This window comes from Phacochoerus africanus, chromosome 8 (assembly GCF_016906955.1).
Source record: "Phacochoerus africanus isolate WHEZ1 chromosome 8, ROS_Pafr_v1, whole genome shotgun sequence".
NCBI lineage: Eukaryota > Metazoa > Chordata > Mammalia > Artiodactyla > Suidae > Phacochoerus > Phacochoerus africanus.
The window spans coordinates 6,549,539-6,563,684 of NC_062551.1; the positions used below are offsets into that span (position 1 = coordinate 6,549,539).

At 54.8% G+C, this 14,146-nt stretch overlaps 1 protein-coding gene across 2 annotated transcripts in view; it reads right to left on the reverse strand.

Annotated features, from left to right (window-relative positions):
- PLCG2 (phospholipase C gamma 2) overlaps positions 1-14,146 on the reverse strand; it is a 166,615-nt gene that overhangs the window by 149,902 nt on the left and 2,567 nt on the right. The window contains exons 1-2 of one of the 2 annotated variants that reach the window (XM_047792327.1): positions 12,838-13,065; positions 10,724-10,961 (exon numbers count right to left, since the gene is read on the reverse strand). In XM_047792327.1, the coding sequence (XP_047648283.1) occupies positions 10,724-10,916 (193 nt within the window). In that variant the 5' untranslated portion in view covers positions 10,917-10,961; positions 12,838-13,065. Of the gene's footprint in view, positions 1-10,723; positions 10,962-12,837; positions 13,066-14,146 lie in introns of those variants that run through there. The other variant, XM_047792326.1, reaches the window with a different exon arrangement.

Consider the following 14,146-nt stretch of genomic DNA (forward strand, 5'->3'; position numbering starts at 1 on the left):
CTAAAGAATATTATAAAAGAACTACATTTCATAAAAAATTTACGTGTCTTTCCAAAAAAAAAATTCCGAAGCAAAAAAAAGTTCCCATTTCAGCTCAGTGGGTTACAAACCTGTATTTTCCGTGAGGATGCAGGTTTGATACCTGGCCCACTCAAGAGGGTTAAGGATCCAGTGTTGCTGTGAGCTGCGATGCAGGTCACCAACTCAGACCTGCGGTGGCTGTGGTGTAGACCAGCAGCTACAGCTCCGATTCAACCCCTAGCCTGGGAACCTCCATATGCCACGGGTGCAGCCCTAAAAAGTTTTTAAAAAAAAGTCTGGAAGGGTGACACCAAGCGTGAACACACATCCCTCTGGGTGGTGGGAAGGTTGTGATCCTCACAGGTTCAAGTTAAAAATGTTTCTATGAATGGATACATGTTACTTCTTCAGAGAAAAGGAAAAAAGAGCCCTTTTAATGTGTGGAAATAAAACAAGGACCGAGGAGCCGCTCAGGACTGTCTTCCACATGAAATCGGTGTGATTTCACCTCTGCCACCTCGAAGCAGGCCCTTTTCCCTCCCCTGGTCCTTCCCCAGCCAGCCCGCTGCTCCCACCAGCAGAGGATGGCAGCAGAGGCTGGCAGCAGGCCTGCAGTGGCCGGGCGAGGTGGCCAAGTGAGATCCAATCACAGAGGATGAAGCAGGAGGAACCCAGCATCCTGCCCTAAGCCCTTGACGGCGCCGTGCGGACTCCAGTTTCCATTCGCCAGGTCAGTATGTTCCCACACTTTCTCAGAAGAGAGTCCTTCACTTTGCCCCCAAAACTTGTGGCTTCGGGCACACCTTATGCGAGATGAAAGCGTCTTAGAGCTTCCACCTGCTGTGCCGGGAGCATGGGAAAGGCCCTCCGGCTCTAAACCAGCATCATCACTGACTCTTGGGACAAAAACTTCACCACTGCTCTATGGACACCTGGCCCCCAGCCCAGGCCTCCCCAGGCTCACAGAAGGACAAAGGCAAGGGGCTGGGCTGCCCAGGCTCAAACCCAAGGGACCTGAACCCCGTAGGACCCCTACCTACGAGGGTCAGGAGGCGGCAGCCTCCACCTGGGTGGGCTGGGCCCCGGCCCCGTCCTGCGTCCCTGTCACACACAAAGGCAGCATGGACAATGTTATCTCAGCACGAGCCTACGGGGTAGCCCAGCTGTCACCCATCACACAGATGTGGAAACGGAGGCACAAAGAGGCTGGGCGGGGGGCCCAAGATCATGCAGCCGGTAAGCACCAGGCCCAGGTTGGAGGCATCCTGTGTGGTGACAGAAGTTGTCGCAGATGCCCTGTCTTAACCCCAGACACTGCCATCGTGGGGAGAGAGAGGAGGCCAGAGGCTGAGAGGACAGCCGGGTCCCTCCCCCGATCCCTGTGCTGCCCCGTCACCGAGACGCACTTGTGTGAGTCAGGCACTGGCCAGGCGCTGGGGGTGCCTCCCTGGTGAGCACAGCCGAGGGGTCCCTGCCTCCTGGACCTTACAACCTATGGTGACAGCCTCCGAGGGCCTGGCTCCAGCATTAGACAAGCCCGGGGGACAGGATTTTTGGCTCCAACTCCAAGGGGTACAGTACCTAGATCGCTTCCAGGATCAAACAAGCCCTGTCACTTTGCCAGTCTGCTACACGGAAAGGCAGGCTGACATCTAAGATGGGCTGGGGCGGGGGCACTGTTTTCCTTCCTAAAGGAGGAACCAGGGCATGCCTTTTAGCAGCCCCTGCCCGAGACAGACATGCATAAGAGATGCAACCCGCATCCACGCTCACCCACGGTTCAGGAATCTCTGATTACACAGAGGAGGAACCCTGACTTCCCAGGCCGTGGCGCTCATGCGCCGGTCGCCTGGCTTCTCAGATCCGATGGGTCCACACCCCAGCTGTCTCCCTCCCCTTCTCTCCTCCTCAGCCGGATGGAGTCCTGGCCTAGGACACCTAGATCCCCAAAGGCCAGACCACAAGAGACCCCGTCCACACCCACAGCCATGGGAGCAGAGAAACCGCACCACGACTAACCAGACACGCTCGGGGTCCTCCAAAGGGGAGGCTCCGCTACCCGGAGCAGGGAATCCAAGAGGTGGAGGTGACGGGAACGGAGCGTGAGTCAGGCCAGCACGAGCAAGCCTTAGGGGGCGCATCCCTGCCTTTCTACGTGACTGACCTTTGGGAGCCCATCTGATGGTCCTAACGACCCTGCAAGGTGGGTACGACCGTGCTCCCCATGTTACAGCTGAGGGAACAGAGGCGTCAAGAGGTAAGTCTCTTGCCCAAGGTCACACAGCGAAGAAGCCACAGAGTCAGGATTCAAACCCAAGCAGGCTTTCGCCAGTCCGCAGGCTGAACCAGAGCACAACACGGCCTGACGCCCGCTGAACTGAGACCAATGTGGCCAGGAAAGAAGCTGACACGCAAATAAAGTAAGGGCTCTTAAATTCCTTCATGAGCAACTGCACTTGTCCGTAATACCTGTGGCCCCAGGAGTCCATCCACTGTCAGGCTCACCCATGGCCCTCAGGCCCCTTTTAAAAAGGAACGTGGAGAAATTGTACCACAACTAACCAGACACGCTCAGGGTCCTCCAAAGGGGAGGCTGTGATGCAGCGGAAATGAATCCGACTACGAGCCATGAGGTTGTGGGTTTGATCCCTGGCCTTGCTCAGTGGGTTAAGGATCTGGCATTGCCATGAGCTGTGGTGTAGGTCGCAGACGTGGCTCAGATCTGATGTGGCTGTGGCTGTGGCCAGCAGCTGTAGCTCCGATTGGACCCCTAGCCAGGGGAACCTCCATATACCACAGGCACAGCCCTAAAAAGCATAAAAAAAAAAAAAAAAAAAGGATGTGTTAGCAGCTAGGGCTGCTGTAACAAATAGCCTCAACTGGGTGGCTTCAACAATAGAAATGCATTGTCTCACAGCTCTGGAGGCTGAGGTCCAAGATCAAGGTGTTGGCAGGGTTGGTTCCTTCTGCAGCTGTGAGAAGAGGAGGTTCCCTAATTCCATTCCCGTTTCCGATGGTGCCAGCAAACCTGAATGTTCCCCGGCAGACAGAGGCATCACTCACCACTCCAACCTCTGAGTCCATCATGCACAGCCTTCTCTCTGTGTGTCTGTTCCCTCTTCTTATAAAGACACTACCTGCAGGGATTAGGGACCCACTTTGTGCCAAGGTGACTTCATCTTAACAATTACATGTGCAATGATCCTATTTCCAAATAAAGTCACATTCTGAGGACCTGGGGGTGAGGGCTTCAACGTATGAGTTTGAGAGACACAATTCAACCCGTAACAGGGACCCACCTCTGCCCAGGCGCCCTGAAGAAGCCAGATCAGGTTCTCTGTCAGGAGACCCACCTAAACCCCCCTCCACTCCCAAGGTGACTCAATGACACTGATCGCAAAGGCAGCCAATACCCCTGCACTGGCTCAAAAGACCTGGCCAGTGAGAGGCCTCTCTTGGGCTTCCATCCTTGGGACACTAGGAAACCAATGCCTTTTGTCAATGGAGCTACACAGAGTCAAGGTGGGGAGTTTTGCTGGGGAGGGTCTAGTTTGGGCTACAAGAAAAAGGAAGGGTGGGAGTTCCCACTGGGGCTCAGCAGCTACAAGCCCAACTAGTATCCATGAGGACACAGGTTCAATCCTTGGCCTTACTCAGTGGGTTAAGGATCCAGAACTGCCATGACCGTGAGCTGTGGTGTAGGTCACAGACACAGCTCAAGTCCCGTGTTGCTGTGGCTGAGGCATAGGCCAGCAGCTACAGCTCTGTTTCGACCCCTAGCCCGGGAACCTCCATATGCCATGGGTGCAGCCCTAAAAAGACGAAAAAAAGGAAAGAAAGAGAAAGAAAAAAGAAAACCTGGGGGGCCAAAGAGGCCCATCTCTGGAGAGATGTCACCACCAGTGGCTCTTGTCTCAGACGGGAAGGGACAGTCCTCAGTGCCACCATCTCTCCTTCCCAGGAGGCCCAGTGCTAAGGCTGTTCCCTTGCCCCAATTCCTACAGGAACTCCTAACTCCCTACAGTCACCCCATTAGAGCTTTGCGGGGCTCCTACCTTCACCTCCGCATCCTCCGAAATTAGGGGCCCTGGGGGGTGCCCGCCAAGCCCACTTCCCATGCTCCCTGGCACACCATTGGGCCACATTCCCAGCATCCTTCGCAGCCAGTCACATGCCGAGTTCTGGTCAGTGGAAGGTGGAAGGTTCCAGGCCTCGCCCATAAATCCTCCTAAGCCAACCTCCACTCCTCCTCTTCCCCCCATGCTGGCTGGACACGGAGGATCCTGCAGTGGCTTCAGAGGCCTGAGGGTACAGCGGTGCCACCAGAGAGAAGAGCCCCCGCCCGCAGTCCTCCCGGATCACGGCTGCAGTGAGGACCTCGAGCGTCCCATCGAGAAAGCACTTGTCGCTGCAGCTGGTCGACTGCAGCTAAAACGGAAACTTCACTGCTGTGCCGTCTGCCCGGAATGCTCTCCCTCTACGGCTTCCCAGGGCTCCCTCATCACCTTCCAAGTCTCAGCTCCAGAGTCACCTCCACAGAGAGGCGTCCTTGAGGCCTGACCTCCTAAAATAGTGCTCTTCACTGGTTACGCTGTCACGGGCCCTGCGGCCCTCACAATCCAAGATGACTAAATGATCTGGCTTTTTCTGTCTTTCCTCTGGGCACCTGCACGGCCCTGTTCACCACGCGCCTCCTTCCTCCGACATCTCAGTCACAGGCAGAGCCTGTCCTCTGGAGGCACGAATCAGGAGCAGGAGCCTTCCCTCCCATCACAGCAAAGCGTGAAGGAAGCGGTCATTCTTGGGTCCCCAGCAGGGTGCTTCTCTGTCCCATACAGACTCAAACACCTCTGAGATCAAGCAAGAGGAAAAAGCACCACAGGGCAGAAGATGTGAGATTCTGAAGGCAGACTGAACGAGTGCAAACTGTAGTTCTGCCCCCTCCGGGCACTGTCACCTTGGGCATGTCACCTAGTCTCCCTAGGACTTAGTTTCCTTGTAAATAAAGTGGGGGGAAATTCCTGCTTCACTGGGAGGATTGAAAGAGTGGTTCCATGCGGGAACTTACACAGGGACTAGCACACAGACACACACAGAAGTCTCTCGCTGCCATCCACGCCATCAGCACCACCATCACCAGCACCAGCACCAGCATCACCAGCATCAGCACCACCATCACCAGCATCAGCACCAGCATCACCAGCATCACCACCATCACAATCACCAGCACCAGCACCACCATCACCAGCATCAGCACCAGCATCACCAGCATCAGCACCAGCATCACCAGCATCACCACCATCACAATCACCAGCACCAGCACCACCATCACCAGCACCACCATCACCAGCATCAGCACCAGCACCAGCATCACCAGCATCAGCACCACCATCACCAGCATCAGCACCACCAGCATCAGCACCATCAGCACCACCATCACCAGCATCAGCACCAGCATCACCAGCATCAGCACCACCATCACCAGGTATTAGAACTTATATCAGGGAAACAGAACAGGCCTTATTTTTGAGAAGCCCTCACTCATGAGCAGCCACAACTTACCAAAAAAAAAAAAAAGCAAATGGAGCAAAGGTGTGTAAGCAACAGTGAAGGCTTGAGGATAAAAGCCCATTCAGTCAAGATGGACGTGGTCCAAGCACTCAAAGGCGGCGCATCACAGAGCAGCCCCATCCTGACCCCAGCAACAGGTCGCCCTCCCAAATGGACAAGATTCAAGAGGACCCGCAAAGTTCAACCCAGAAAGGCCCCTGAGCAGGCTCCTTTCTAGCTGGAGCCCCTGGAAGGAAAGAAAACTGACAGAGGCAGCACCTCCCGACCCCCAGAGCCTCTCAGGGCCGCCCCTGCAGGAAGGACTCCAGGGCACCTGTCCATCAGCCCTGGAAAGCAAAGGACAGAGAGGGACAGCCAAGAGGTGGGCGGCTGCCTGAAGTTCATCTTCTCTATCAGAAGCAAGGCCTTAGGACTCCCGCCCATTAAAATAAGTACACTTTATATACATACAAAATATGTACATGCAGAAAGTACATCAAGTCTATGTGATGCTAACTCTTACTGATAAGAACTATTATCATCTCACTTGACCAAGAAGGAAAGTGAGGCACAGAGAGGTCAAGCAATGTGCTTCAGATCACACAGCACCATGGAGGTGGCACAGCAAGGATTGGAGCCTCAAGCCTGGATCCAGAGCCCAGGTGTGGCCTGGTCACCTGGCTCCAAGGTGGCCACTGTCAACTCCTTCCCGCCCTGGACATGCATGCCACGTCCTCTCCAAGAGGAGAGTCTCATTCTTTGAGCCTGGGCTGGCACAGGTGACTTTCTGGACTTCTCAGGCTAAGTCATAAGAAGCCCTGCAGCTTCTGCAGGCCACTCTCAGAACACGCACCCTGGGGGGACATCAGGCACCGTGTAAGAAGTCCAACTACCCTAGGACCACCAAGCGGTAGGTGCTCAGCCAGCATTTCCACTGAGCACAGGCTTCCAGCCATCGCGACCATGGCACCAGACGTTGGAGGCAAGATTCTGGAACATTTCAGACCAGGTGACATGCCAGTTGAGTACCACCTCTGTCTAGGCCACAAAGAGCAGAAGAATCACCCTGCTGAGCCCTGCCCAACAATCAACTCGGGTGCAGGCAATAGCACCTCCTGACCCCCCTATCAGGGCAGCTGTCCTCCTAGCCACCGGGCAAGCCCCTCTATCAACTCTCCACTCATGTGGCTTCTCTGCTACACGGTCTTCCTGGATCCCTGAGGCCTCCCCCCATTCAGATGGACAAGCCTTCCTCCCTCATCCGGTACCCAGCACAGACCTGCATGTTGGTACCTGGCACATGATCCCGCTGCTGCACCTGTCCCCCTCCAGGGCAGGGACTGCATCCCTCCTCCTCTCCCTCAGCAGAATCTAGCTCCCAATACGAAGGCAAATATGGGCTGAACACATGAAATAGCTCTTCTCATGACAGGGGCCAAAGAGAAGCCCTCGGGTACCAGTGACATGGTCCTAAGCAAAGCAAACCCATGATTTTGGACCAGGTTTCTCCACCCTGACATCGGTGATATTTCACATTGGATCATTGGTGGGGGGAGTGGGGCAATGGCCTGTGCTTTGAAAGATGTTTAGCAGCACCCTTGGCCTCAACCCACCAGATGCCAGAAGCAACCCCCACTCCAAATAATCACAACTAACACTGGATGCAGGCACTGCCAAATGCCCGACGGGGTGCCAATGGGATTGCCCAGCTGAGAACCATTCACTGCTTTGGACAATGAGACCCACGGGTGTCTATCTTCACCACGGCCAGCTCGGTTGGGGGGGGGGGGGGGTGACACAGTGGTCACAGGCCACTTGCCCATCACCCCAGAACCACACATCCATGATCCGTCCTGCCTGTCCGCCCTTGCACACCCCATGGTAACGCGCAGCCTCCTGCCAACAAGAACCCCCAAAGCAACACTACAGCTGGGAGTCCCCATCGCAGCCCCAAAGTGCTGTTCTAAGTGGTTTCTAGGCTCTTTATTGGTTTTCTGTCACTTTGCAAACAGCATCAACACAGCCGCCTACCACAGGCCTGCCAGCGCCTGTTCAAGAATGACAACAGGGTCACGCCAACCCTCTTCTGAAAACCCTTCCGTGGCTCCCTACTGCTCTCAATAAAAAGACCCAACACCTAAGCTGCCCCAGACAAGCTGGACACCACCCATCAGCAACAACGATGCGAAAAACAAACCAGGGCCCCTCCCACGGGTCCTGGGCTCACCCTGTGCTACACACCGGGTTCGGCCCTCTGATGGATCGACTCATTTACTCATTCCCTGTGGGAGGACACCAACATGATTCCCACTCTACAGTAAGAGATTAGATCTGAGGACACAGACGGAACGTGCCTGCAATCCCATAGCAAAGCTCATCAGACGGCGCCCAAAATCAAGCTCCATGCCTGAACCTAATCAAACGATGCAGGCTCCACGAGGACTGGGGACTAACTTAATTACCACTCCATCTCCAGTACCCAGAGTAGCACCTGTCAGAGCAGGCATTCAAATACAGATGGAAGGATGCAGGGAAGAAGGGACGGAGGGAGGGAGGGAAGGAGGGATTCACGGGAGGAAGGAGGGATGCAGCGATGGAAGAATGGATGGATGGAAGGAAGGATGGACTGACGGAGAGAACTTCTGGAGCAGTACCTACCAAACCTGGCTAGCTCCCAGCATCACCTGGGGAGCATGTTAAAATACTGAATCCCAATCCCTCTAGCGAATAATAGTCATCCGCCAAGGAGAAGGAAGAATTGCTTTTAGTTAATGAGTGGGAACTAGAGGGTGTGGATGGCAGGAGCCAAAATCCTGTCTCCTGTCCATCACAACTTTTAGGAGAAAGTTCTAGTAGCCTGTGCCTTAAATGCTCCCCAGGGGTGCACTGGCTTGATGCAGGATCTCTGTTCCCAGACCAGGGACTGAACCTGGACCACAGCGATGAAAGCGCCAAGTCCTAACCACTAGACCAATAGGGAACTCCCCTGCCAGGTGTCTCTGATGTTCAGCCAGGCTTGGGACCCACAGGCCAAGAAGAGAAGGGACCAGTCATCCACTCTCAGTCATTCACCATAGGTACATGTTCCACCCCCCGGCAGGCCCCCACCCCCGCCGCCGCCGCCGCAGCTGCAACAGGTTCCTGGGCCATCTGGGAGCTCGAGTGTGGCCAATGCAAACAAAAATGGGAGGGAAGCGGGCTGCCTCCACACGGGGGCACTTTCAAGGCAGGGCTCCTGGCTCTATGCCATCTATGACGAGGCGTGCTCGTCTCCAAAGCCAGGAGAAAGCTTTCGGAAAGCTACTGAATCTCACTCAAGATAAAAGAAATCAAAGCGATACACCGAGCTATCCGAGGCCCCCTGTGAATGGCCCAGTTGAGAACCCCACGGCAGCGTGGAAGAGGGGTGGGGAACAGGAGGTGCTCTCCTCGTGGGCCTCCGTGGGGTGTGGTCAAACTGTCCTTCAAAGTCAAAATACCCTGTACCCTTGAACTCAGAAGTAACCCATAGAGGAAGTTGTCTTTCAGATAAACCCAATACGTGTGCATAAAAAAAAAAACACTGCAAGGATAACCTTCGCACACAGCTGCTGGGAACGTGAAATGGTGCGGCCACTCGGAAAACAGTCTGGCAGCTCCTCCAGCGCTTCCACAGAGGTCACCAGACTGACCTAAGAGCCATTACACTCGCCGGCCTACACCCAAGAGAGGTAGAAACGTACAGCCAGACAAAAAAATCGTTCATGAAAACTCAGGGCAGCATGATTCCTAAGAGCCAAAAAGCGTCCATCGACAAATGAATGGATAAAGAAATTGTGGAATATATAATGGTATATGGAGCCACCTAAAGGAAGGAAAGTGCTGAGACACACCCCAACGGGGGTGAACCTTAAAAACACTGAATAAACAAAGCCGGTCCCAAAAGGGCACCCATGAGAGGAGCCACTTCAAGGGAACATCTAGAACAGGGAATCTAGAGAGACACAGAGGAGATCACTGGTTGCTCAGGGCAGGGACGGGGATGAGAAACAGAGGGTGACGGGCCCAGGGTTCCTTTGGGAGGCGATGCACCTGTCTATGAATATAATCCACTGTTCATCTGAAGTGGGTGAATGGTAGCATACGCGAATTATCTCTCAATAAAGCTGTCACCACAAAAAAAAAAGAATGCACGTCTAGTGGCTGCAGCTAATACCAAAAGATGGGAAGAACCCAAAAGGTCCATCTCCAGGGGTTCAAAAGTTACACTGTCACCAGAACGCCAAGCGGCCACGAAAGAATAAGATGCCTCACCATGATGCTAAGAAACCACTTCTGACGTCACTGTTACATTCAAAGACGTCACCAAAGTGCAGAAGGCCATGGAGTAGGCACCCATTTGTGTGACAAACACAACACATGTGCAGCACAAGCACAAATTACTTCTGGAAGCCTAAGGAACTTGGTGATGAGCTTGGCCAGAGAGCACAGGGTGGGGCTGGGGAAGAAGGACACTCATTTATGAATTGTTTGATTTTTTCCCCCAGGGGACATTTTAATTTCTCACTTTTAAAACGTAGTCAATGAAAAATTCACAGTAAAAGCACTGAACACTGCGGAAGTCTCCTGACTCTTATAAACAGTCGTAGGAGCTTTAGGAACTGGGGCCAACTGCCCAACCTGAGGGAGATGGGAAAAGATGCCGCCACTGGACCAGAGCTTCAACGGAGAGCCACAGACAACATTCAGTGATGTGCTCTGCCCACATGAAGCTCCAGGGCAGGCCTCTCGCTCTTCTGTTGGCAGTAAAACTCAACAAAGCATTTGGCTGCCAGGCTGTGAGCATCCACAGGCTCAGGCCAGTCGGCCCTCAAGAGGGCAGACGCCTTGACCATCAACGGCAACGAAAGGGTCGCTGATGCCGTCAGACAGGGAGCCCAGGAGACCTGCCCGGATGCCACTTCCACGTTGGCCCGAGCGGGCCTGGTCCTTCACCGGGGCTCTCTGGCTGAACTTCCTGCACCTGCTCCAAACTCCATCAGCCACCCAGACAAAGTGGTCTCACTCTCACTTTCTGAAGAAGCCATCAAGCCCACAGCACCTGCCGGGACGAGCGAAGGCTGGAGGTGGAGGAGGGGCCCGGCCGCCCCCCCCACCCCTCGCGGGTACTCACGGAAGCCCTCGATCTTGTCCGCCGTCTTGCTCCAGGCCACCTGCCGCGTCTCCATGATCACCTGGACAGTCCTCCGCTCCGGGGTGGACTTGCGGAAGCTGAAAACGGTCATGACCGTGCCCAGCTCCAGGGCCCTCTTGATCTGACTCTTCTCGTACTCGGGGAGGGCATCCACGCTGATCATGGCGCTCATGGTCGGCCGCCCCGGGGGCAGGCGAGGGATGCGCTAACTCGGAGGCTGCAGGGGCAGAACAAAGGCGGGCACCGGTTTCAGGTCACCAAGCAGGACTGGGTTAGCAGGGCTTGGCCTTTCAAAAGCCAAGAGCCTGCCTCATGCCCATCGGGATGAGTTTGGCGAGAAGGTTCTAGAGGCAGGGACTGGCGGGCCGCTCAGAGAGCAGGACACACAGAGGTTTAAATGGAAGGGGAGGTGGGGGAGGAGGCCTTGACCTCACTGACCCAACCGTTATCCCGGCTTTGAATAACCAAATCACCCCAGCCTGGCCGCCACCCCCTCCCTCCCCAGGCTTGGAAGATTTGAATAGCCAAAGCAGCCCAGCTTGGCTCCCGCCCCTGCCTGCAACACCAGCCTCCTCATTGCATCCTGCCTCGAGACTTCTATCCATCCCTTTACCTCCTGAGCGAAGTCGGGAACAGGAGAAAAACCTTGAGAATGTGTCTGGGAAAACTTGTGCATTGAAATGGGGCACAAAGGGCAGAAAAGAAGGGCCCAGCAGCCTCGTGGTCAATCGTGGTGTGGGTTCCTGGAGGCTGTGTGGCCCTGGGCAGGCTGCGTGACCTCTCTGAGCCCCAGGGCAGTGTCAGCACAGTTAGGAAGCCACAGGTGAAGCACCTGGCGGGCAGCTCAGCCTCCAGGAGGTGTTCTTGGTCCCCTCCCCCCCCCCCCTCCCCCACAGTTGACGTTTCCCAGGATCTGGGTCCCAAACCTCTGGGCCTTCCTTGCGTGGCTTCTCTCACACCTGCCTCCGATCCACAAACAAAGGCAGAATCCAACCAGTCTCACCGCTTCACTGGTTCCTCCCAGGACCACCCACTTGGGGCCATTCTAATGGCCCTGCTCCCACCCAGCCCCTGCAGGCAGCTCTGGGACCCAGAGCCGGGAGGATGCTTAAGGCGCACTTTGCTATACACCTGCAACTAACACAACATTGTAAGTCACCTATACTCTAATACAATTTGCTTTTTAAATAATAGTAAAATTAAAAAACCATTTTTTTAGGTTCCTAGGCTAGGGGTTGAATTGAAGCTGCAGCTGCTGGCCTACACCACAGCCACAGCCACGCAGGATCCAAGCCGCATCTGCAATCTACACTACAGTTTACGGCAAGACTGGATCCTTAGCCCCCTAAGCGAGGCCAGGGATCGAACCCGCATCCTCATGGATGTTAGTCGGGGTTCCTTCCTGCTGAGCCATGACGGCAATTCCCAAAAAATTTTTTTAAAAAGAACATGAACATGAGTGGAGGAGTTCCTGTCGTGGCTCAGTGATTAACAAATCAGACTAGGAACCATGAGGTTTCGGGTTCGATCCCTGGCCTTGCTCAGTGGGTTAAGGATCCGGCACTGCTGTGAGCTGTGATGTAGGTCACAGACGTGGCTCAGATCCCGCGTCGCTGTGGCTCTGGTGTAGGCCGGCGGCTACAGCTCCAATTGGACCCCTAGCCTGGGAAACTCCATATGTCGCAGAAGTGGCCTTAGAAATGGCAAAAAAAAAAGAACATGAGTGGAAACCCTGTTGCTCCCTAAGCCCCTGAGCTGCACACCACTCCCTCCAGCCTGCCTCCTACACGTCCTAAGACTCACTGCCCATCACTCGGAGGGGACCTGACAGCAGGTCTGCAGATGCAGATGTCACCCAAGTCACTTACATATCCAGGACCACAATTCTGCCTTTGTGAAGGGGGAGGTAAGAGATGAAAGAACCTCCAAAGGTTCTTATAAGGATTAAGCCAGATGATATATATATCAGCCCTTAATACAAAGATACAAAGCCAGTGCTCTTTAGCTTCAGCTCCCTGCAACTGTCACCATTCCCTGTATCCTTCTTAACTCCTCCCCTCCTCCAAATCCCTTTAGGCCCCCACAGTCCTTACCCTGTGGATGTCCAGCCAGGGCTGTCTGTGCCTCCAGACTGGTTCTGCCTCCCCACAGCCTCGTTGGCTGAGGTGCTCGAAATCAGGGCCTCAGGTCGTATAATGGGGCTAAAAATACCACCCTCCAGGGGTTCTGGAAGGACGAGACTCCCCGCAGCCACAACACAGGCAAGGCCCCCAGCAGCTAGCCGAGCCTCCGGCGGTATTAACCAGCACCTGGTCAAGGCGTTAATCAAGGGTCAACTCAGTCCTGGTGCAGAGCTGGGGGCTTTATGCAAATGAGGGGGCGGGGCAAGAGGCCCAGGCGCAGTCCTTTGCCCCCTCCCGGCTCAACCTCACACCCATAGCCGAAGGCATCTCTGCAGGTGCACTGATAGCTGAGATAATGTCGTAAATTACACCCGCTCTCCGCCCATCTGGAAACAGACCAGCCAGCTCAGCGATTCCCAGGTAGGGTACACTTAGGAGCAGAGACTCGGGAGCAGCGGGAAGGGGCCCCCAACTTAGTCTGGGGAGAGGCTGGGAATTCTGAGTGCTCAGGAGAAGCTTCTCGGGGAAGAGGGAATCTGAGTCCAATCTTTAATAAAGGTGAAGCAGGAGGGAACAGTGTTCTAGTCAGAGCAACAGGCTTAAGCAAGGCCCAGCAGCGCAATTAACAGGGTGTGCCGGGAACTCTGCCTGACCTGAGCCTCCGCCTCACCGCCCTCTGATCCAGATCAGGGGATGAACAAGGTGCCTGTGGCCACTCTCATCCTGGAAAACCAGCTGTTGATTGACCCTCCCCAGGTGCCTGCACCTGCCATAGCTGGCTGGCTTCATTTACCTCAATGAGAAATGTCAGAGGTGAAAACTCAAGTGCGGGGAGGTGAATTCCCGTGATCAACGTCACACAGACACAGGGCAACCCCAGCATCATAACCCTGGTCTGAATTCCCTGCCCTGGCTCCTTCGGCTGCTGCCTCTGGAATTCAGAATCCGGGGGCAGAATTTGGCCAGACAGTAACTAACTTGGCAGAGAGGTCAAAGGACTCGTCCAGGGTCACAGAGCTGCGAAGTGTCAGTACCAGGATTTGCACCTGGTCCCAGCTCCCCAACTCTTCACACAAGGACTGCCCCCAGCCATGCACCTCTTAAGTTCCCTGCTTTCAGGTCTCAAGGTCCCTGTGCAGCAGGGCACAAATAGGAAACACACACCGCCTCACAACACCACCTATTAAACCAGCCAAAAGGGAAACATTAGGGTCCTCAGTTCTTCCTGACTCTGGGAGGGCCTTGGACTTAAACCTCCTAGGATTCTGGTTACTTCCCG